Here is a 25,458-nt window from a genome sequence, read left to right on the forward strand (position 1 = left end):
AGCAGGTCGTTGTTACCCCGCCACAACTGGTCACTGCACCCGGATGTGGTGACTTCCATTTTCCACAAGTAGGGTGTTCCCCAACTGAACCTGTTCGCGTCGTCCTGGAACAGGAAGTGCCCGAGGTTCTGCTCGCTTCGAGGTCGCGAGCCGGATTCCCTCTCTGATACATTCCTTCTAGATTGTATGGGGACCCTCATGTATGCATTTCCCCCCATTCCGCTGCTGCCTAGAGTCCTGTTGAAAATCATGAGGGACAGAGCGGACATCATACTGATCGCCCCAGCTTGGCTGAGGTAGCACTGGTACAGTGTGCTGCTCGACCTGTCTATCACCACGCCGATCCTGCTTCCGAGGTGCTACGACCTGCACTCACAGTACCAGGGTCGCCTGCTGCACTCGGACCTGGACTCCCTCCACCTGACGGCATGGAGACTCTGTGGCTGACGGAGGGAGAGAGAGCCTGCTCCGTACAGGTCCAACAGGTTTTGCTGGGCAGCAGAAAACCCTCCACTCAGGTGGTGTTCCAGGCCAAGTGGAAGCCTTTTACGTGTTGGGCAGGGTCCTGGGGCATCCCACTGAGCCGTTCACCCATACAGGCGATTTTGGAGTATCTCCTCCATTTGAAGCTCCAGGGTCTAGCACTGGCCTCCCTGAAGGTGCACCTGGCGGCTATCTTGGCCTTCCACCAGCCAATGGAAGGGCGGTCTCTATTCTCCCACCCCATGTCAGTCAAGTTCCTTAAAGGGGTGGAGAGGCTATACCTGCAGGTCCGCGACCTGGAGCCTCCCTGGAATCTGAACCTGGTCCTCGCCATGTTGACAGGACCCCCCTTCGAGCCCATGGCTACATGCCCGCTGCTCGTCCGCTCTTGGAAGGTAGCCTTCCTGGTGGCCACATTGGCTAGGAGGGTCTCAGAGATAAGAGCATTGACCTCGGAGCCCCCCTACATGGTTTTCTATAAAGATAAGGTCCAACTAAGGCCCCACCCGGCCTTCCTGCCTAAGGTGGTGTCCCAGTTTCACTATAACCAGGATATCTTCCTCCCCGTGTTCTTTCCTAAACCACATGGTTCAGAGGAGGAGTGAAGATGACATTCGCTGGACGTCAGATGAGCCTTGGCCTTCTACATCAAGCGGACCAGGCCGTTCCGGAAGTTATCGCAGCTGTTCGTGGCAGTGGCGGACCAGATGAAAGGCTCACCTGTCTCCACCAGTGCATCTCCATCTGGATCACCGCCTGCATCAGGACCTGCTACGAGTGGCCGTAGGTGCCTCTCCCAGGAGCTGCAACAGCGCACTCAACCAGAGCCCAGGCCTCATCCGTGGCCTTCCTGGAACAAGTGCCCCTGCAGGACATCTGCAGAGCAGTGACCTGGTCGTCGGTCCACACCTTCACGTCCCACTACGCCATCGTGCAGAGGACGCGGGCTTCGGCAGGGCCGTGCTGTTGAGAGCAGCTCGCCGGTAACTCCTACCCACTTCCAGGGTATGGCTATTTAATCACCTATATTGGAATGGATATGAGCAATCACTCGAAGAGAGAAAACAGGGTTACTTACCATTAATTGTTGTTCTTGGAGATGTGTTGCTCATAACCATTCCAAACCCACCCTCCATCCCCGCTGTCGGAGTCGGCAGAAAGAAGGGACTGAGGGCCCGCAGGGTTGGCAGCGCCCTATGCACCGCGGTATGAGCGCGGTACTCCAGGAGGCGCCTGAGCCGACCCTAGGGGGCTTGCTAAGGGGAAAAAAGTTCCGTGAATCTGTGCATGTGGCGTGCACACACTTATATTGGAATGGATATGAGCAACATATCTCGAAGAACAACAGTTACTGGTAAGTAATCTTTTTCTCCGTTGCTTGTTCTCTCTGCTTGTTCCTCCTGGTGAACTGAAGAAACTCATTCATCCCATCACAGATGATAATCTATATAAGGCCCAGGTTAGATTCTGTGACAGTGAGGGCTTACTTGCCAGAGGACACATTTCTCTCACTTAAGTTACCGCTGAACACTGTGAAATCATACCGGGCAATGATGGAACTGAATTGCCTTGCATTATTATCCATTATCCATATGTCTCTGTACATACATGACCGTGCTTGCCACACTTCACCTGAGGCCTCTACAGCTCTATCTCAGATCAGTCTACTCTCCTGCAAAGCAAGAAATTCCTATTACTACCTCATCCTTGCAGTGTTGGATTAGTGGCTGCATCCTGACACGGCCCCAGAATAAGTACTATTCGTGACCCTGTCCCAACAGGACATTAGTCATGGATGTGTCAGTATTTGGAGAGGAGCTCACCCTGACTATCTACAAAAAGAGGAACCTGGTCCCAGAGGACACAGGCCTGCATATATAAACACCTTACAATACAGGGTGTTATATTGATGTGTGGCTTTCCTCCATGATAGTGCAGATAAGGACAGTATATCTGCTGTGGACTACATAAGCAAACAAAGGGGTACCAGTTCTGTTTCTCCTCTCCCCCTGCTAGTCCCCAGGGGTGACTGCCAGAGCCAGATGAGACCAGGCCCATGCTCATCCTCATAGCTGCGTACTGATTGAGGTAGTTTTGCCTGATAGACCTATTACAGATGTGCATGAAACCACTGCCCAGGCTTCCAGACCTGTTGGTGCAAGATTGGGGTCAAGTATTACATCCAGACCCAAAAAAGCTGCACTTGATAGCCTGGTTGTTGGCTGGTTGAGCACCATGTTAAAAAGGACTGCTCACAAGAAATCTGGTACAGGACAGAAAAAGAGGTCTGAGGAAGACTTAACTCCTCCAAATGGAAAAGATTCTCAATATGGGCTTCCCAAAATGCCCTGGAGCTGGTGCAAATCCCAGTACCAAAGGTTCTTGGCTGTGGGCTGCAGTTAAAACATTCTAGATTTTCTTTTAGCTTTGTTAGGGTCCATGTGGCAGCAATATTGGTATATCATCTGCCAGTATTTCACTCTTGGTCTTCTCCCATCTGGTAGTATCCAAGTTTTTCAAGAACCTAACGCATATTTACCCACCAATCAGAGAATCTACTCTATCATGGAATTGCAGCATAGTCATTTGAAAGCTTTATGGACTGCTTGATCCACCATCTTACTCTCCAGGTGGTCTTTTGGGTGCCATCTTTGTGGCATCTGCTAGATGTGTAGACTAGAACTGAATCAGGAGGGATAGATAGTGCACTAATTTCTTTGGTTCTCATTTGAAAAAAGAAAGCTGCAAATGAGCAACCAATACGTTCCTAATGGACTTTCTGACTTTATTGTGCAAAAATGTACATGTATCTATATGACTTGTGTGGCCTTTGGAAGGTCACTTAAACTGTATTTTTGGTCCCATGTAAAGTGGGGATGGTACTTACCTCTCAGGAATGTTGTGGTTGTTCTTGCTGAATAATTTGTAAATGTAAAATGCTGTACAGTTGCAAAGTAGTATTAAATAATTGGTTATCATTTTAAATCATTTTGGTTATCATTGACTCAACTCTGTGGTAGAGGAATTACTACTAGGATCAAGCTGAACAGTCTGGATTGCCTGTTCAATTTTTAACACCTCAACAAACATGGGTGCAATTCAATTCTTGGCCTCTGTAGAAACACTGTGCATATTGGTAGTCTGGCGTTGGCTCTTATAATATGAATACCCATCCATTAGAAACTGGACTGAGGCCCAGTTCATAGTATTCCTTTTCTTATAGGCTACTGTTACTACTGACCTGTGTTGGAATGAAATCAGTGAATTTAGCTATAAAAGCCTGTGTAGTTCAGTAATTTAATCTCATGAGTTGTCTGTCCTTCTTTATATATCCTTTATTAAACACTTTCAGATAGTACCTCTCCATATTGTGGATGCAACAAACTACTTTGGTCGCATAGTAGATAAACAAAAAGATCAATATGCAGTTCTTGCTGCAGAGATGATCGAGTATTTTATGAAAGCCAAGAATAAAATGTCCGTTGAGATGGTAGAGAAACTAGCTCTATATGGATTACATGAAGAAGATATTTTTCACAGGTAAAATATTCAGATTGGTTTGGAAAAAATTATTTAAAAAAATAAAATTTCTGGGTATTTTAAAATAAGTACTTTGTATTGAAATATTTGTGTATACCTGAAAAAGCTCGAATTATTAGTATTGAAAGGACTTTGAGACCATTATTAATCAGATTCCATGTCGTATAGTTGTTTTGTAAACTTTCTACACAAACGATGTCTCATTTAGATAGCATCAGTGTAGTTGTAGCTGTGTCGGTCCCAAAGTATTAGAGAGACAAGATGAAGAAGGGCTCTGAGTGGTTTGAAAGCTTGTGACTCACCTACAGAAGTTGGTGAATAAAATAAAATATTACTTCACTCAACTTGTCTCTCAGTTAGCTCATATTTTCATTTACTGTGATTATATTTTCATAAATGTTAGGCAAAACCCAATAGATTAAGATTGTATTTAGTATTTCATTTTTGTTACTCTGATACTGTATTTAATTTGGCAAAAGAAAATACTTTTTCACTTTTTTTTTTATCCCTTAAGGGTTCAAGTGTTGGAGATACTCCCAAAAGATGAAAATTGTTTGTTCTACAATGTTACTATCAGGTATATAGATGAAGGCAGAACTGGTCAAGTTCAAGGTCATCAGCTGTTTCACTTACCTTCAAGATTTCAAATTTTGCCCCCTCAGGCTATGGAATTTATTGTTTGTAGGGTGAAACCTATTGATAATGAAATTGAATGGTACCCAAAGGTAATCTTTCTTTTATACAGTATGTTTCTCTTTTTGTTCAGTAAACTTACTTCTGAATCACTTAAATGAAGCCAATATTTTTGGTAGTTTATGCTTCATAGTTAATCCTTAATGTTTAGAAATCAGTATAGTAAGTAAATTTCATTAATTATTTTTAAAGACCTTCCATTACTGAGAGATTTAATATTCCTGTGCCTTTAGAAAGGACAAAACAACCTATTTCATAATTCTCACTTTAATCCAAATTTCTCCCTCTCCCCCCCGCCCCAAGTTGGCAAATGCTTGGTGCTGTTTCTTTGGGGAATGGGCTTCTGAGAGAACCTTTCTCAGAATCCTATGAAATCATTTTTGCCTCCTTCCACCAATGCAGGAAGACTAGTTGTGGCTTCTTCCAGCACCAGCCATCACTGCTCCTTGGGGTCTGCCAGGAGCAACTGGAGATACAGCTTCCAATACCCATGACTGATACTTGTATTTTCTCCATGTTGCAGTAGTAAAAAACAATTCACTAGATTTCTAGGCCAGCCCCCTTAATCATGCAGTATTAATGCTAAGTGTAAATTTTCAGTGTGTACCTTTCATAGTTTGTGTGCGGTTTGCTCCAAAATTGTTGGCATTATTTGATAAGTGCCCTGATTTCATTGTTAATTATAATTCAGTAACCTTCTAAGCTTAAAATAGTTACAAATTTGTGTTTGATTTAAGACATGTACTTTAAATAATATCAGAATTGTTTTTATTAGGTTACTAGATATATTCATCACAAAATTAAAGGAAAACTGCATGAAGCAAAAATAGTGTTTGCCTTGGGAAATACAATTTGGGTTGATCCAATGGTGAGTATTAAATTGTACTGTTAGAGAATATTTATTTAAATTCCTTCTAAATGCCCCGTAAATGTTTTTGTCCCTTCTCTCTTTTTATTGGTATGTAATATATACTTTGTGAATGTGTATTGCATATACCGAGTTAGAAAACATATGATGGTGTAATGTAAGTTCTGAGATAGCTGCATTATGCTCTAGTGGCAAAAGTGCAAGTAAATTATGCAGGTCATCCCAAATAAATGCCAGTAAAACATTAATTCCATGGGCTGCTAAGCTCCCTGAGTCTGTGTAGCAACTGATCACTGTTCTAGCTTTGGTTTACTCAGGCATACTCCTCAGTTGCAGACCCTGTGTCTGATACGTGTCTTGGTTATATGACCCTGCAGTCCAGCTGCTAAGACTCTGAAAGCAGTGTGTCAGTCCTCTTGAGCTTACCATTCGCTTAGACCTGTTCCTTCCAGTACTGGGTGAGCTCTGGTGTGTCTAGCTATACCCTTAAAGTAAGGAACAAACAGGCTTTGTAAATAAATGTTTTAAATAACCACACACTTATGAAGTGTACAAGAGTGATAGATCTATTTAAAAAACAAAACAAATGTCTGTGTGTTTACCTCTATTTTTTGTCACTACTCCTGAAAATCTGTTGGGTCTAAGGTCCTCGTTCAGGCGTTCAACCCTCTCTTGCTGCTCGTAATGGTTGGCCCCCTTTACATACACAATCCCTACTATGCTGTATTCACATGCACAGTCCCTGTTATTTCCAAGGGAATTGGGAAAGTTCATAAGAGTCATTAAAAAGTCAGTAGTCCTTGGCAACTGTGGGTAACTCTTCTTGTGTGTTCTTCACAAGGTAAGAAATACCCCCTCCTTCTCTGGCCTTACTATACATCCTGATGGGTTACATATGCTGGCTGTCAACACAGGACACAAAGTAGAGTAATATAAAAAGTGGCGGTTCTAATCAACAATGCAGGTTTGCAGTAATAAATGATACAAAACAAAATGAAACTTATTGGTGGACACAGACATTTTCACAAAACTGTCACACTATACACACACAATGAAAAGATGGTCCCTATCCCAAAGAGTTTACAGTTGTGTGTGTTACATGCGCACACACACGTGCACACACACCTACATTAAAAGAACATTAAGGTTACGAAATCAAGCACTCAGAAGTTAGGCAACCTTAATTATGGCATTTCCTGTGCAACCTTAATTTCATTCACCTTAATTCACCTTAATTTCATTCTTTGTGAGTATGCATCTTTAATTACATGATCACATACTCTTTTTTTTCCACAAGACACCTGCCTCATTCAGTGCACTCATTCTGTTTTGTTTTTTTTATTGTTTAGTGTGTGTGGCCCTATGCCTGCCTTACTGCACGCAATTCAAACCCTGCTATGAAGACAGAATTACTAATTTCCTGGTGGGCTTTTCTGTGGCACTCATCATTATAGTATTTGAGTTCTTCATAAACATTAACTTTCACAATACTCCTCCTCTGTGATTCTGGAAGTTACTCAAATGATGGAAGTGTTTTCTGAGGCTTAGGCTTAATGTAGTCTAGGGCAGAGTTTCAGAACTCCTTGCTTTTAATGAGTTTCTTATAAGAACCATTGTGTTTACATGATATATTTTCTTTAATTTAAGGTCCGGGTCACCAAACTTTCAGATTTGAAGACTTCTATCAATGAATACAATATTCGATCTGAGATTTTGTCTATGGGAATGGGAACTGACAATCCAGAACATACAAAACAACTCCAAATGTTGTGTAAACATGCAAAAACGGTAGCTCTTGAGAAGACCTTGCAAACTTCATAAGTGGTTACTTTTGATTTTTGGTCAGCAAATTGTTTCTTAATTTGATAAACAGGATATTTAAACAATATGAATTCTAATTGACAACAGTTGACCTTTTGCTTGGACGTGGTGTCTACTTGGTTGGCACCTACAGCATACTTGCTGTCTCTAAGAGCATTTTCTGGGCTCATATCCAACATTGCCACATCATAGGAAAAAAATTAGAAATTGTTGCTAACCTTCAAATGACCTATTATAGAAAAGTCAAATTTGTTGTTTATTGTGATGAGTAGCTCTTAAGGAATAAGTACCAAATTTCAGTATCCTCCATCAAAAGGGCAGGTGAACTGTTAAAATCTAATATAAAGACTGGACTTTTGCGGTTACCAGTGTGAAATGTTAGTAATCAAATACATGCTTATCTTCCATCCTCACTGCACTCAGGGTGTGACTATAGCACATTTAGCTTGGGTCGGTGTGACCCATACCTGCAGACTTGTTTCCAAGCGCATCCACTTGAGCATCCACACTGTATTGGAAACCTGGGCCTCGCAACTATGTTGATGTATCCATGCTGCACTATACAGTCTTGAGTCACATGTTCAGCTTCTGTAGGTATATACCATTGTATCCCAGGCTTTCCAGCACTATTGCCAGCTAAAGCCACTTTAGGAGATGTTTCATAGTGGGGTATGACAGAACTTGTTTGCTATGCCATGGGAGTTGACCAGAAGTGTTTTGGGTGGTTTTACCCTGCAAACACATCCAGACTAGGTATTTTGTGTCTGCATGCTCCCAGCAGCTGGAACTATTTAGCATGGATCTTGACCTGGTAGAACTTTTCCGCCTCATGCTGTCAGTACTATTTTGGAAAACAGGCAAAGCATCTGCAAGATGCTGATGGACATTTTGGCAACAGGTTTTGTGGAGGGATACTGACTTGCCAGCTACAACCTAGCTGATGCCTACTCATGCCTGTTGCCTTAGGCGCAGATTCCCCGTGTAGGCCAGAACTTGAGAGCAGGGACAAAAGTACAGACTGGGGGGATCTCATAGTCATACAGACCTGGGATGACTAACATTGGGTTCAGAACTTTTGCATGAAGAAGCAGGTGTTGCTGGAGGTTTGTGTTAAGTTTGTCTCAACTCTCAAGCACCAGGACACCCACATGAGGGAGGCCATGTCAGTCAATATTTGGGTTGTGGTAGCCATTTGGAAGCTGGCTTCTGCAGACTGCTACGGGTCCATGGCTAACCAGTTTGTGTTGGCAAATGAACCGTCAGGGTAGTTGTTGCAGAGGTTTGTGAGGTGATCAGGATTGTGATATGCCTAAATTGATGGGCATTAAAAATGTTCCTGAAATAATCGTTGGCTTTGTGAGAGTGGGTTTTCCAAACTGCACCAGGGCCATTGCTGGGACTTGTGCTTGTTGTTTGCCCTCCACAAGGAGCACATGAGTACATAAACTGTAGAGGTACTACTTTATTGTTATTGTAGGCCTTGGTCAACCATAGGGGCAGATTAATGGACACTAATGTGGGATGCACTGGCAGGGTGAATGATGTCAGGGTGTTCTGGAGTTCGGGACTTTACCTTCATGGACAACTGAGACATTTAATCCCACTGAATGAAATTATAAATGGTGTTACTGTTCCTCCTGTTGCTTTAGAGGGACCCCACTAACCACTTTGTTGCCATGGCTTATGAAACCCTCATCAGAAGGTATGGCAAAAGAAGGTTCAACTACACACTCAATAGTTGTAGGATGGTGATGGAGGTGGAATGAGCATTTAGCAGATTGAAATCGTGTTGGTGCTGCCTTCAAAATGGTTTAGATGCCAATGTCATCAGTATGGTCTGCATTATTGTGGTCTGCTGTGTTCTGCACAATGTCTGTAAGAACAGGGGGGAACCTTGTCGCCACAGGTGGACTCAGGATACTGCTAGATTTCTGAACTGGTGTACACAGCCAGATAGTGCATCTGTCATGACTGGTGGTAGATTGACATGCAATGGAAATCAGGGATGCTACATGTATCCACGTGATGGGTATGCATGGTCTTACATGAGGGGGAATGAGATTATATTAGAGGTTTTGCTGTACATGGGTGAGGGGCAGCTGTGGGAAGAATTTTCAAAATATATTGGTATTATATATTGTGAATTTTGTAAACGCTTTAATAAAATGTATGGAAATGTGTTATGCATTTTATCATTGTTGATGTACTGAAACTCATAGTTTATGAATTACACTGGCAGTTTGTACATTTTTATTATGAAAGTTACTGAGAATGGGCATGAGATGATACGCAGTAAAGTTTGTGCCACATTTAACCTAATATATAATAAAACTTGTGTGTGAATTCAATACTACTTTACATTTGTATTTACATACCCATGTAAGAACCAGAAAGGCAGACCAGCTGCCATCAAAACGTACATCACAATATACAAAGTCAGTGCCAAAACAGTATCAGGTCCATGTTCCCAAATGACATATCTAGCTATTCCTAGGTGTTACCTGCCATAAGAACATAAAAATAGCAATACTGGATCAGGCCAGTGGTCCATTTAGCCTAGTATTCTGTCTTCTGACAATAGTCCATGCCAGATGTTTCAGAGGGAGTGACAGAACAGGGCAATTAATCAAGTAATGCATCCCCTATCGTTTATTCCCAGCTTCTGGCAGTCAGAAATTTAGTGACATGCAGAGCATGATGTTGCGTTCCTGACCATCTTAGCTAATAGCTATTGCTGGATCTGTTCTCCGTGAATTTATCTAATGCCTTTTTGAACTCAGTTATACTTTTGACCTTCCCAACCTCCCCTGGCAATGAGTGTCATAGATTGATTGTGTGATGTGTGAAGTACTTAGTTATGTTTGTTTTTAAATGTGCTGCATATTAATTACGTTGGGTGACCCCTGGTTTGTGTGTTATGTGAAGGGGCAAATAACACTTTGAGTAGGTGGAGCCATGTACCTATCATAGCCGTTTTATGTCAATATCTGTCAATTCATTAAAATTGAAACAATCTGTGGGACCATGTTGATTTTGACATTTTTCCAGAGAAAATAAGGGAGGTTCCCCACAGAACTCTGCTGTCAGAAACCTGCTTGGTTACTAGCCACCCAGCTCTTTGCCAGCTTATTCTTCCAGGGTCCCAGACTCTCATCCATTTGCTTGGTGAGCTGAGAGTCTGGAGGTCTTGGGAGTCCCAGGACCCTGAGCACTCTGGCTGCCAAGTAGTTGAGAGCCTAGAATCCAGGGCTCTTGGCAGAGGTGAATGGAAAACTGTAATTCTATTTCAAGGAGAATTTCAGACGTTTTGATTTTCATTCCAGATTAGAACAAAATCAGATTTTGAAACCCCAATCTTCTACAAAGCAGACTTGCCATTCTCTACCTAGCTCTATTGGCTACCCTTCAATCGTTACATATGCAAGCTAATTTTAATGATAGATATGGTTACAGTACAGAGTACCAAATAGTCACCACCACAAAATAAAAACTTTTGAAATTTCTGTGTGCTTTAATTTCTGTGGAAAATTTTCCCTAATATTCTAAATTCAGGAATCATATGTTGATATTCACGAAATGTCAAAAGAGTATATTAACACGTTTTTACTATGTTTTCAATATATATCAATAAGATACTATTTGGCAAGATTTTCAAAGATAAAGTATACTATTAACTATTACATAGTAGTCAAGCTTTTCTTATTTTCAGAATGCTCTCGTTAACACCAAAAAGAATTAAGCAGGATGTGGCCAGCCCACAAAGTATGCTGGAGCAGGATACGGCCAGTCCACATAGCTTATTAATGGGAGAAAATTTCACTGACATTCACAATTGCTCTCAAATGATTTTGAAAAATTATCAGTGTGGTAAGTATTTCTACCATTATTTGGTAAACTGTTGCAAACTTTCTGAACAAATTTCCATAAAAAGATAATATGTAAGTGAATGTTGAATCTTTAAATTATGGCATCTATTGATTTTCTCTTTACAAAATGCATATTGCCCTGAGCATACTGAAAAATGTATGCAATATATTAGTACACTGAACTGCTGCACTGAAGCAATAGATACAGTAGATACACTGTAAATTACTTGATAACATACACTAGAATGGGATTATGTCAATTCTGCTGCACAGCTGCTCTCCTCATTCAGTATTAATGTGTTGTACCTCCCAAAGGTGGATTTCAGCGGTATTCCAATGTTACTGGAGGCTCCAGGACAAATACTGCCCTTCAGCTTAGGCCACCAAATTTTTGCCTCCAGTGGCAGAACAGCTTGATGGTTCTATTTCTGCTGATAATTTTAGTTTATAACTTTAATTTTCATTTGTTTTTCTTGTAGTATAGACGTCATTATGACTTCTAGCTCCTTTCACGCACTCTTGAGGTGAGGAATTACTGGAATATTGAGGCTCTAATTCTGGCTTTTCTGCTACAGCACCTCTGGGGCATGAGTGGGCTCCTTCTTCCCCTCACGGAGGTGGCAGTGAAGCCCTGCAAGCATTGAGTCAAGTTCAGCATGTTCTATAGGCAGCTTTCTAGGAGCCTTTGAGGGCAAGGTATGCTCTGCAGCCATAAGATGTCATTCCTTGCTCTGCTAGGGATATGGATTTGAGAGGCAGAGTTATGTCCTGTAGTTGCAAGCCACCAACCTTCACTCTGCTAGAGCATAGAGCTTTGAAGTGGAGAGGGGTCTAGGTCCTGAAGCATGCATAAAGCTGCAATTCCATTGTGGGAGGCTAGACAAGGAGCATGAGCATTCCCACAGCCAGGAGGAACTCTCTCAGCCTGCTAAAGGATAAGTCTTGCAAACTCTAGAGGCTTTTGGTCCCAAAAATGCAAAAGCAAGCATCCCCTTAATAAGGTGTCAACTCATTTTGTTGATGAGCAGGTGGTGTAAATATTAGTGTTTAAACCCTGTTGTCTTTATCTTCCCACCCAGAGGGAAATGTTTGCTTGAACTTTTTTCCCTCCACAGAGGCTTTTATACTGCTCTGCATTGGTTTTACTGCCCGTCCCCCATCTGACAATGTGCCTGGGCATGCTGAGAAGTCTGTTACTCCTGTGAAGATCTGTCTCGGCTTTGTTGACCAGTATATGCAGGCTAATATATATGTTATGTGCATAAAATATTAATATGTATTATCTCTGCCATAAATATTAGTCTGCATTAATCACAAACAGCATTAAGCACAAATATAAGTTATATATAGCCTAAATTGGCCTTTGCCTTTACTATAATCCTGTTCACTTATGTAAGTATCCCATAACACCTTCCATTTGCTGAAGTAAGTTTTGGCTTAAATAGATAGGGAAATGGTCAACATCAAGACATGAGTATTCTGCTCTAGAACAAACCTAGGAAGTGCCTTCACGCTCTTGGTACCTGAAGTGTCGTGTTCAGGTCAAAGATAAGGGATACACCATGGTGCCAGAAAAAACAGGTAGAAAGCTGATGAGAAATCTATTTTCAGTATCTTTGACTTATAAACAGGAAGGATATAAAAAGTTGGCTTTAGGGGGTATAAATTTGGGAGTACAACTGTGTAAAGTGAATATATCAACACTGCCTGAGAGCTTCCTGAACACTGGTGTTATATTGAACCTTTTTCCTGTAGTGTGTTGTTGTTGGCTTATAGCAATAAACCTGACTGACATTGGTTATTTGGCCTCTTGAATATATTTTATAATGAATCACACAATACTTTGCTGTTGTAACATCCAACCTGCGTGTCTGTGTATAGCCACAAGCCTGGTCCAGCACCTCTGACCACAGCAGCCTGTCAGCAGCACACCAGCCATACTCTGGCTTCCAGCAGCTTTGGTTTATTACTTGCAAGGTAACTCCAACACACTCCTCATCTCGAATTTTTCCCCAAAAGCTTGTGTTCTGCATTTTTCCAGCCCTCTACTGGACAATTCAGATATTTTAGATCTGTTGCCCCTGTAAGGGAAAAATATCTAACAGTTGCTATTTTAAATGGAGTAACCAAAACAATTCACAACACAATTAGTTTTGTTTAAAGAATAAAACAAATTTAACTACAAAGAGATTTTAAGCGAGTAGAAGTATAAGGCATTATACAGTTACAAGAGAAATAAAGATAAAATGCTTTCTATCTTCGAGTGATTGCTCATATGCATTCCAATATAGGTGTGTGCGCGCCCAGTGCACAGATTCCCGGAACTTTTTTCCCTACCAAGCCCCGCATGGCCAGCTCAGGCGCCCCCTGGAGTGCCGCGCTCATATCGCGGTATAAAGGGCGCTGCTGGCCCCGCGGGTCCCCAGTTCTTTCTTTCCGCCTGTGACGGTTGCTGGAACTATTGCCTCTTGCTGTGTGCAAGTAGCACTCGTACCCTAGCTGTTATTGACTGTTCTTTAGAGTTTAGTGTTGAGTATCTGTGATAGTGTTATAGTTAAGTTAGAGAGAAGTACCCCTGAACTGGGTCCTTTATTGGAGCCATGCCGGGCTCTTCAGGCTTTAAAAACTGCGACCTTTGTGCTAAAGCCTTCCCGGTCAGCGACCCACACGACCGTTGCCTCCGGTGCCTTGGTGAACAACATAGACGAGACAAGTGCTGGATCTGTAAGTCCTTTAAGCCTCGGACTCAAAAAGAAAGAGATGCGAGGCTGAAGGCGATTTTGATGGAGTCAGCGCTCCGACCAGCGTCCGAGCCTTCTCGGTCACCGTCAGCACCGAGTGTGTCATTGGTGCGGAGTGCCCCCCACAGGCACCGTCCTCGGCACCGACGCAGGTACCGAAGGGGCCAAAGAAGACGGCACGGTCCCTGACCGCACCTAAGGACTCCTCCCTGCTACCGCAGCGCGGAGCGAGTAAGGAGACACCCCAGCCCCGGGCCGTGGAGATCACTCCGGCCCCGGTGTCTCCACGCGGGTTGCCTCCCCCGACTCCTGGGGGTGGGGGAGTGCACCTGCAAGGGCCGTCAACGCCGGAGGCGTTTACTGCGGCACGAGCCCTCATGGCCATGCCTACGCCTCCGTCCCCCCCTGGGACAAGGGACCTGCGTCTTGGGGCAAACCCGCCCTGGGTGGTCCCGGTGGTTGGAGACGTTCTCAATCTAGGTCTCCATCCAGACGGTCACGGAGGGTGGAGAGCGTCGGCTCCCCTCCGAGCTCCGACTCTAGGTCGTCGAGCGACTCGGCACCGCGGCACTATGGGCGGTCCTGAGTCCATCGCTGGAGTTGACGTCGGTCCAGCTCCGACCCCGGCAAGGGCCGCACTTCGGGCTCACGAACTCCGGTACGGAGCCCGTCCCGGCACCGATCCCGGTCTCTGTCCACTACATCAAGGGACAGTAGCCCACGACCAGCGGCACCGGAAACCCGGGAGCCTCCGTCCGTGCTGGCCCCAGTCATTACGTCGACGCCGATGGGCCCGGCACCGATGACTGGGAGGACAGAGTCTCCTCAGCATCGCCACCGTCGGCACCGCTCACGCTCTCGAGAGGGTAAGCGGCACCGCAAATCGTCTTGCCGTAGGGGCAGGTCCTCTACGTTGTCGTCTTCCCCGGTCTCGTCCTACCACCGGCACCGCAGACGTCGGCACCGGTCAACATCATCGTCGTCCAGCCGTTCTCCACGTCAAAGGGGCAAGCGACGCATGGGAGGCTCGGGAGACAAACGGGCCGCAGGACAGCAGCCGCCCCCCTTGCAGGCCCCGGGTTGGAGCCAAGTGCCATGGCAGTGGCCATATTGGGGACCGTGGAATGCTCCTATGCCCCAAGGGTCGGTGTCTATACAGTCGGCAGTGGCCCTTCCAGTGCCCCCACTCCCTAAAACACAAGGGCAAGTCTCAGAGGAAGATTCTGACCCAGGGGAGGGATCCTCCACTGGACCCATACCTCCATCCTCCTCCTCATCACCTGATGATGCGGCGGCCAGGGATCACAGGGCTCCCCTGTTCGATTTCCGCGCCCACCAGGACCTCTTGAAAAGGGCAGCTGAGAACTTGGGCATGGAGTTCAAACTCATGTCCGAGGAGGAGGACCCCCTCTTTGGACCCTCGAGCTCCGTTGGGCCATCACGGGCAACCCTGCCAGTTCATGACAGGGTCATGAAGATTGCCAGGAACCTCTGGCAGACCCCTTCCTCCCTACCTTCCACTTCCAAAGGGGTGAGAGAAAATACTATGTTCCCAAGGAACCTTTTGAGTTCTTATACAACCACCCTGCGCTGGGCTCTCTGGTGGTCGATGCGGCCAATCAAAGAGACCGCCAGGGGAACCAGGGGAATACTCCCAAGGACAAGGAGGACTGGAAGCTGGACTTGTTTGGGAGGAAGATCTACTCTACTGCAGCATTGCAGTTTAGAGTAGCGAACCACCAGGCCCTCTTGGGCAAGTACAACTTAAACTTCTGGGCCTCTATGCAAAGATTTGCAGCCACGTTACCTCCTGACCAAGCGGCGGATTTTGCCACGGTACTGCAGGAGGGGGAGGCGGTGGCAACCACTGCCCTGCAGTCTGCCAGCGACGCGGCGGACACTGCTAGCAGGGCGATGGCCTCCGCTGTCGTCATGCGCCGCTGTTCTTGGCTGCAGGCGTCCGGCCTGTCGCAGGAGGTTCAACAGGCCATACAACACCTGCCTTTCGATGGCTTAGGGCTCTTTTCAGAAAAGACAGATGAAAAGCTGCGTGCCCTTAAGGACTCTCGGGCTACCCTGAAGTCCCTCGGGCTGTATACCGTCCAGGCCGCAAGCCCAGAGGTAACCACCACCCCCATCTAGGCAGGTTCCCCGACCCGCCCAGCAGAGGAGAGGTCGCGAGCACTATCGTGGGCCCAACAGAGGAGGCCGGCAAGGGTCCTCTGCTGGGGGCCAACAAGGGCCTTCTAAAGGGGGTAATGTTAATAAACGCTTTTGACCCTGTGCAGGAGGGTAGTACTCTTCCTTCTCCCCGGGATCTCAACCGACCGTTTGCAGATAGGCTCCGTTCCTTCTTTACGGAATGGGAAGCCATTACTACGGACCGGTGGGTCCTAGAGGTGATCGCCAAGGGTTATACCCTCCAACTCATGGCCTTCCCCCCCGATGCTCCCCCTAGGATCTCCCCCATTGGGACCCCCGCCCACGTTCAACTCCGGGTGTGGGAGATTGAGTCATTCCTGGCGCTGGGGGCGGTAGAAGAAGTCCCAGTGGCCGAAGAAGGCCGGGGATTTTATTCTAGATATTTTTTAATCCCCAAGGCGAAAGGGGGCTTTAGACCCATCCTGGACCTACGTCGTCTGAATAAGTATATCAGACGTATTAAGTTCCGCATGGTTTCCCTCGCCACGATTATTCCGGTCCTGGATCCGGGGGATTGGTACGCTGCCCTAGACTTGAAGGACGCGTACTTCCGCATCTCCATATTACCTGGCCATAGGAGGTTCATGGTAGCTGGGCGACACTACCAGTTTCGGTCCTTACCTTTTGGGCTCTCCTCAGCACCCAGAGTCTTTACTAAATGCATGGCTGTGGTAATAGCCCACCTGCGTCGCAACGGGGTTCAGATCTTCCCCTACTTAGATGATTGGCTAATCAGGGGGAAGTCGAGGACTCATGTGAGAAATAGTCTACTCCTCACCCGCGAGATATGCACCAGACTTGGGTTGCTTATTAATGAACAAAAATCCACGCTCACTCCAGTGCAATGTATAGATTTTATTGGAGCTACATTGGATGCGGTACAGGCCAGAGCCTTCCTCCCTCAGACTAGGTTCGAGGCAATGGCGGCTATTATATCCGATCTCCACAGGTCCCCCACGACGACAGCCAGGCATTGCCTGCAGCTGTTGGGACATATGGCAGCTTCTACGTATGTAGTGAGGCTGGCCCGCCTTAGGCTTAGGCCTCTCCAGGCGTGGTTAGCCTCGGTATATGTGCCAAACAGACATTCTCTAACTAGAGTGGTCATGGTTCCCCCACAGGTGCTGTCATCTCTCAATTGGTGGAGGGACCCAAGGGAAGTGATGATGGGCGTTCCGTTCAGAGAATTAACCCCATCTGTGATGCTCATCACAGACGCATCCGATATGGGATGGGGAGCCCACATCTGTCGCAACCGGGGCACCCAGGGGCTTTGGTCACTGGAGGAGAGAGCTCTGCACATCAATGTATGCGAGCTCAGAGCGATCCGGTTGGCCTGCAAGGCCTTCCTTCAGTTCCTGAAGGGCAGGGTGGTCCAAGTCCTCATGGACAATACGGCAGCTATGTTCTACGTGAACAGACGGGGGGGGGGGGGGCACGTTCCTCTGCTCTCTGCCAGGAAGCTATCCGGTTGTGGGATTTCGTGGTGAGGCACGATTTTCACTTATCTGCCTTTCACCTCCCTGGGGTCCGGAACGACGAGGCGGACCGCCTCAGCAGGTCATTCTCACCCCGCCATGACTGGTCACTACACCAGGACATAGTGACTTTAATCTTCCAGAGGTGGGGTGTTCCCCGTCTAGACCTGTTCGCATCAGCCTGGAACAGGAAATGCCTGAGGTTCTGCTCACTCAGGGGTTGCGAGCCAGGCTCGCTGTCTGATGCATTCCTGATAGACTGGACAGGGGACCTAATGTACGCATTCCCCCCCATTCCGCTCCTGCCCCAAGTCCTTCTCAAGATCAAGAGGGACAGGGTGAACGTCATCCTTATCGCCCCAGCGTGGCCAAGACAGCATTGGTACAGCATGCTGCTCGACCTCTCCATCACCGAGCCGATTCCGCTACCCAGACGATGCGACTTGATCTCCCAGGACCAGGGGAGATTGTTGCACCCCGACCTGGACTCCCTCCACCTTACTGCCTGGAGACTCTGTGGCTGACGGAGGGAGAGAGGGCCTGTTCCCTGCAGGTTCAGCAGGTTCTTCTGGGAAGCAGGAAACCATCCACGCAAGTTACGTATAAAGCTAACTGGAGGAGGTTTTCGGGGTGGGCAGAATCGAGAGGTTTACATCCGAGCTTCTCACCCATACAGGCTATCTTAGAGTACCTGCTGCAGCTTAAGCTGCAAGGCCTGGCCCTGGCTTCCCTCAAGGTACACCTGGCAGCCATTTCGGCTTTCCACCAGCCGATGGAGGGGCGGTCCCTATTCTCTCACCCCATGTCAGTTAGGTTCCTTAAGGGGGTGGAGAGGACTTTCCCTCAGGTCCGGGATCCGGTGCCGCCTTGGGACCTCAACTTGGTCCTTAACATGCTGATGAGACACCCCTTTGAGCCCCTAGCCACATGCTCCCTTCTCCTTTTGTCTTGGAAGGTAGCCTTCCTGGTGGCCATCACCTCGGCCAGGAGGGTCTCCGAACTAAGGGCATTGACCTCGGAGCCCCCCTACACAGTTTTTTACAAAGATAAGGTCCAGCTGAGACCTCACCCGGCATTTATGCCTAAGGTGGTGTCCCAGTTCCACTGTAATCAGGATATTTTCCTTCCTGTGTTCTTTCCAAAACCCCACGGTTCGGAGGAGGAAAGGAGAGGACATTCGCTGGATGTCAGGCGAGCCTTGGCCTACTATATCGAGCGGACCAAGCCCTTCCGGAAGTCGACACAGCTATTCGTGGCTGTGGCGGACAGGATGAAAGGCTCACCTGTCTCCACCCAGTGAATCTCCAACTGGATTACTGCCTGCATCAGAGCATGTAACGAGCAGGCAGGGGTGCCCCTTCCAGGTGCGGTGAGAGCACACTCTACTAGGGCCCAGGCCTCTTCCACGGCCTTCCTGGAACAGGTGCCCCTGCAGGACATCTGCAGAGCAGCGACCTGGTCGTCAGTCCATACGTTCACGTCGCACTACGCCATCGTGGAGCAGGCAAGGGAAGATGCGGGATTCGGCAGAGCCGTGCTATCAAGAGCAGGTCACCGATAACTCCTACCCACCTCCAAGGTATGGCTAAGTAATCACCTATATTGGAATGCATATGAGCAATCACTCTAAGATAGAAAACAAGGTTACTTACCAGTAACTGTTGTTCTTCGAGATGTGTTGCTCATATCCATTCCAAACCCACCCCCCGTCCCCACTGTCGGAGTCGGCAGAAAGAAGGGACTGGGGACCCGCAGGGCCAGCAGCGCCCTTTATACCGCGTTATGAGCGCGGCACTCCAGGGGGCGCCTGAGCTGGCCCTGTGAGGCTTGCTAGGGAAAAAGGTTCCGGGAATCTGTGCACTGGGCGCGCACACACCTATATTGGAATGGATATGAGCAACACATCTCGAAGAACAACAGTTACTGGTAACTAACCTTGTTTTCTCCATAGCTACAAATTTTGAGGCAAAGGAGCTCAGAAATCTAGATCCAACATGCTCACCACTCCTCGTTTCCAACATGGCTGCAGTATCAAAGTACACATGTGACTAATATCCTACTACAAGAACTCTGTGTTGTAGAAAACAGAAATTACATTCTTATGCATTTATGGTTCAAGTGACTCTAGAAATGGGATCTTTCTATTCAACACAACTGACCCTATGGTGTATTATTCGCATCTGTTACAGTTTCCTGGTTCAAATAATTTTTTACTACTGTCATAATTCCAGAATGAATTGCACTGTTGCCCCTTCTGTGGTCTGCCTAGTGGTGCCTCTTTGGATCTCGGGCCTCTAGCCCTCATCTCTCTATGGGCAGGAATGCTCATCCCTATTTCTCCTGACTGGGGTTTAAGCTTGCAGTCCCTCTGCAATTCACAGTGACTATCCCAGTAGATTTGACCTTAGTCCAGTCCCCATCAAACACTCTCTCTCAAGGGACAATGACAGTGTTTACTAGTGACCAGACAGCTTTTACTTAGCACAGTATATTTAATTTAGGACAAAAGCATTACAGAGCAGCATATCATAAAAAACTAAACAACCTACACATTCAAGGCTTACCAAGTGTCACACCTCTTCCACATTGAGACCCTGCTAGGTTCACAAAGTTCTTCAAGTCCTTCTGGCAGGGTTTTGCCCTCATGCTTACAGTTTCCTGTCAGTTTGAGGATCAAATAAGAGCTTTTTGAAATGGTTCAGCTCCCCTTTTATTATCAAATTATTATTATTCTTTGTCTGTAGCCTCTTGAGCCTAGTCTGAACTACTATATGCAGTTCCTCCCAAGGAGGTGACCTGTCCAGAGATTTGCAGTAATTATGTCCCACTGATTTTAGTTCCTCAAGGAAGCTCTGTAATCCTTCCCTATAGAGTCGGAATACAGTCCCCAGCTCACAAATATACGCATAATACTTAGAGATACTGAAGTCTATGAATATTCCATATTCCTTTAGCATCTGGAGTGTCTCAGTATAATAGTCTTCTGAAATTTCTGCATTTCCAAGATCTCACATCTGTCACAACTAGTTTTTACTTCTGTTAACACTGCAGTGCGCTGACAAGTGAGCAAGAGTCTATTCTAGATAGCTCTTTATCCACAAAATTAAGTAAATTCTAATTGCCGACTTTTAATTATAGGTGATGTCAGAGCCAGAAAGAATACCAGTGACCCTGCGCTCTTTCAGTTCTAGACCACTACTTCATAGCTCCTGTTAGATCACCACTTGATCCTCTAGATCAGATCTTGAGCTACTATCCTATTTATCCTGTGTTGTTTATAGCGCTCCAGTTGGTGCCATTTAATAAGTTGGAGTAATTCAGATATGACGAGCTTAAAAAAGTTGAAATGGGCTGACAGTGACTTAATTTTGGAGGTTGATATGCACCATACAAATAATTAATGCTCTCCAGTTGTGTCCCTTTTTGTAGCAAAGCTCCAGCAGAAGAAAGCCCAAACCAGTGGCTTCTGCAAAGGTAGAGATACATTTTGACAGTTTCTTCACTCTTTCTGCTATAACCACTAGGATTATAGACTAGTTTCTAGCAGAATAGTAAAGTATAACCAAGGACAAGTGTTTTCTCTCAATTGTATTTACAGAAGTGGCTTCCTTGCCTACAAAGTTCAGAGATTTTTTCATACCTTCTGAATTCAGAGAAGAGATGCCCTTATGTTGTGCACCCAAAATCTAAAAACCAGTTGGTCACAATCTCTTGTGACAGGATTTATTGGAAATTGTCTTTAGTAAGCAGTGGCTTAAGAAACACCAAAATAAAACAATACAACCTGTAATAATTTCAACATCCTTTTATATGAAATATTACAGAATATGGATAGTAACCTTACTGGTGCACATCTTTGTTCCTGTGAGGTTTTAGGTTCCTTTAATCAGTCTGGCCTGTATACAAGAATCTCACTATTAATAAGGGACAAGCATCACATTAACCCTTCAAGTAGATGCAGACTTATTCCAAGTAGGTATGTGCATGCTGGAGCTGGAGACTTTTGCCTAGCAGTACCCATAGAGGGGTGGTGCTCATGCTTGTGGTCTCTCTGTGGCTATACGAAGTGGCAGTACTCTCACACCCCTCAGTTCCTTCTTCCCATCCATTGGTTGGAGTTGCAGCTTTTGTGCGGTTGTTGTTTCACAACCTCGCAAATTCATATATTAGTTTAGTTTGTCATACATAGTTATTAACTAGTTTGTAGTGTTAAAAGTTTTAGTGTAGTGGTAGTGCTCCCCAGTGATGCCTTTACTGAGTTTCAAGCATTGCCCTTTGTGTGGAGTGGTGATTCCCAAAAGTGATCGCCACATATGGTGCTTGCTCATGTATTATTTGATCTACAGATCATTCAAGAAGCAGACTCAGGTGGTGCGGGACCTTCACCTTAAGCAGCACCTGCTGGAGCAGGCCATGAGGCCTGATCCAGTACTGAGGCCTTCCTTGGGCCACAGATCTCCTTTGTGCTTGGAAAGTGCTTCTGCCTCCCTTTCCAAGAAAGGGATCTCTGAAGAGGCACAGGAATTGTTCTGCATCATTGGCACCAAAGAAGAGGTCGCATGAGACTGATTGGGAGTGCCCCAGGTCTTGGGATGACTCTCTTAAGAAGAGCACAGACCAGCACGGTGCTGGCTTCAACGCACAGGAGCTTTAGACCCTCCCTTGGTGCAGGGCGGGAAGGATAGATGCCCTGTACCATCGACTCTGGTTCCATCCTCCAGGCGTCCATTGAGTCCAGTACAGATGGAAACAATGCCAATACTGACAGGATCAGTGCTGTTGGTGTGCCAGGCTGCGATGGTCCTGCTCTGCCTTTCAGTCCTGCTGCTCCAGGACTTCATGAGGCTGACGCCCGTGTTGGAACCCCAGTTGGAGCATGCTGCTGAAGTCTTGGCACTGCACCACAACACAGCCCTTCTGGGGGGGTTGGTATGGACACTGTATTAGAGAGAGTACAAGGCTCTTCAGTACTGGTCCTTCTTTGGCACCAACACAATTGACACCGCAAATGGTACCATGGAGGCTGTCACTATCCTCAGTGTCAAGGCATGCAGGCGCTCTGGTACCATTGTTTACCTCGGGACCAACCTTGCCTGCAGCAGCAACCTTTTCAGCACCACTGGTGCCAACTACTTCGGCAGCGCTGATCCCAACCTCTTTTTGTTGGCTTCCTTTGGAATAATCACTCCCATGTCTCCAAGGTCCTGGGACTTGTCTGCTTTGGAGTCATGTTCCTCATCGTCCCACTCCACTTCACCTGAGGGAGTCCAGGGGACACCAGTGAAACACTATGGCTACCAATATTAGCATGTGACAGGATGGAGCCAGAATGGAGGTCTCTGACCCAGTGCCTACTGGCCTCCAGTGCCTTTCCCATACCAGTGTCTGTGTTGGGCTCAGGGGGAGGCACCTTGCTCTTGGAAGTCTCGCTCATCATTGAAGTCGAGTAATATTCCCTGCTTGTGTGGCATTGGTGGCTGTGGACCAGATGCAAATTCAGACACCTGTGGTTCCCCTGCCTGTGAAGCCACCAGAGTTTCCTTTTCTGGAGGACCTGCCAGTGGTCCAGCCAACAGCCTCATCCTCATCTCCAAACAGCGCAGTGTTGCTTGGTTCATCCTCCCTGGAGGACTTTAAGGGCAAACCAGGATGTGTTACATCGGATGGCCTTCTCCCTGGGAATTCAGGTGGAATTTCTCCAGGATAATACATAAACTCGTGGATATTCTCCAGCCTTCTGTTACTGGAAGAGTGGCCCTCCCAATTAATGAGGTGCGCCCCAAGCCTGTGAGGGCACACTGGCCTTGATGCTGCCGTTAGCCAAGTGCTTGGAGAAGCACTATTTTGTCCCAGTTCAGGTATATGAGGGGTTTTATTCCTACTCAACCCTGAACTTCCTGGTGGTCACAGTGGTGAATGACAGGCCCCGGCAGGGAAGATTGAAGTCCTCCACAGATAGACTCAAAATGCCTAGACCTCCTAGGCAGAAAGACGTACACCTCATTGTCAGGTCACATGAGGATAGCGAACCAGCAAGCCCTGGTGGCTAAATACGACTTCCTCAACTGGTTGGCTTTGGCCAAGTTCAGTGAGCAATTTTCCGAGACCTCCCGGGATGTATTTCAGATATTTGTCACTGGGAGCTGCTTGGTGGCAAAAAAAATCCTTGCAATCTGCCCTTGATGTGTACACTTTGGTCAGGTAACTCTGAGGAGGACATCCTGGCTCTAGAATTCAGGGATTGTGCTGGATTCAAGCAACTGAGGACTTGCTGTTGGATGGCCGAACCTTTTTTTCAATTAAGACTAATGAAACCCTCTATTCCTTCAAGGATTCAAGGGCTACCTTAAAGTTTCTGTGGGTGTGTATGTCACCCGCATAGAGATGCCGTTATGAGGCACAGCAACAGCAGCCATACAGGTCACAGGCCCCCTTTGTGCAGCCCTTCCACACGAGACAGCAAGAATATCCCAGAAGAGGGATATGTCTCATAAGGGGAAGCACTTGACCTTGGGGCCCAGCTATTTCATGCACCCCCCCTTTCATGCCTGTTAAGTTCTCATTTTGACTCTTTTGTCCAGAGCTCAGTGCCAGTTGTTCTTCCTCTCTGGTTGTCCACCCATTCCTTTGGGGACAGGTTAGTAGTTCTGTTTAAGTACAAGTTTAATGGGTATTAATTTCACTTCTGATGTATAAACATATCCTTTCCTGTTAAGCATCTGGACCAAACAGTTATTTACACACCTCTTCCCAAAACCAGGTAAATTCAGGCTCTTTTTAATTGGTATAGAAAAATGAGTCTTGCTTTTAATTGTGAATGCAGCATCCTTAACAAAGCACCAGTTTAGTACGCCATTATTTTCTTGCATCAATTTCTTTTTTCTCCAGTGTGTGCTTTGGTTTTTTAACTACAAGTCTACAGTACCATTTTTCATACTACTTGTACAAAATATATTTTAATGGTCTAACTTTTTTATTTTACTTTATAATTTACTACATTTCCTCCTTCATTATTGTAGGTGCAAAAAAAGTACATCATGCTGCTGCATTGGTAACCGAAGAAATGAAAGAATCCTCAGAAGATAGTGGAACAGAGAGTGATGACTAGTCAGCAGATAAATCTCTATCAATCCCTTTTCTTCTCCCAACCCAGAATGATGATTAAAGATTGTTTTGCAGATCTTATTCACATGAACATTTCCTCTAAACTCTGTGGATCTACGCAAACAGTTTAAGGGCTGCAAGATCAAGTCCATATGTTTTTGGTATAATAACAGTGAACAGAGCCCTTTATTGCATTAAAATATGTTGTCTGATTTATTTTGGCTACTTGAATTTGAAATAATAATTTTATGCCATGCAAGAAGAATGGCTACCTATGTTCTTAATATTTTTTGTTCATTTACTTTGAAATAGCTGTGTCATTTATTGATGGTGTACTGTATAAAAAACAATGTGCCCAGATAGCAAAAATTTTAAAAAGGACTAAACTAGATTGGGGGAAGCAACTGGAATTATTATTGCTAGGTCACTGATGCGTGGTTGGTCTGTGTTAACAATGATTAAAAATTGTTGCCATGTTATGGTTGTTCACTGGCCTTGGTAAAATGAAGTGCTTATTGCAAGTCCAGTTCCTAGTGAACTAACGCTGTATATATGTCACAGAATCAGCATCACTTTTAGCACTAATTGGTTCATTTGCTGACAGTTCTGCATCAAGGACTCCACTTACCTCTCAAACTTCGTTTCAGATTAGAGTTCAGATA

General features: G+C 45.8%; 1 protein-coding gene across 1 annotated transcript in view; it reads left to right on the forward strand.

The window, feature by feature from the left end:
• TDRD12 (tudor domain containing 12) overlaps positions 1–25,228 on the forward strand; it is a 106,375-nt gene extending 81,147 nt beyond the window's left edge. Inside the window, 7 exon segments of the mRNA XM_067540026.1 lie at positions 3,836–4,023; positions 4,538–4,748; positions 5,492–5,584; positions 7,232–7,408; positions 9,987–9,998; positions 11,146–11,272; positions 24,712–25,228. Of these exon segments, the coding sequence (XP_067396127.1) occupies positions 3,836–4,023; positions 4,538–4,748; positions 5,492–5,584; positions 7,232–7,408; positions 9,987–9,998; positions 11,146–11,272; positions 24,712–24,800 (897 nt within the window). The 3' untranslated portion in view covers positions 24,801–25,228.
• The last annotated feature ends 230 nt before the right edge of the window (positions 25,229–25,458 follow it).

Source organism: Emydura macquarii, unplaced genomic scaffold (assembly GCF_026122565.2).
Source record: "Emydura macquarii macquarii isolate MOO-44397 ecotype Brisbane River unplaced genomic scaffold, CSIRO-AGI_Emac_v2 contig_561, whole genome shotgun sequence".
NCBI classification, from domain to species: domain Eukaryota; kingdom Metazoa; phylum Chordata; order Testudines; family Chelidae; genus Emydura; species Emydura macquarii.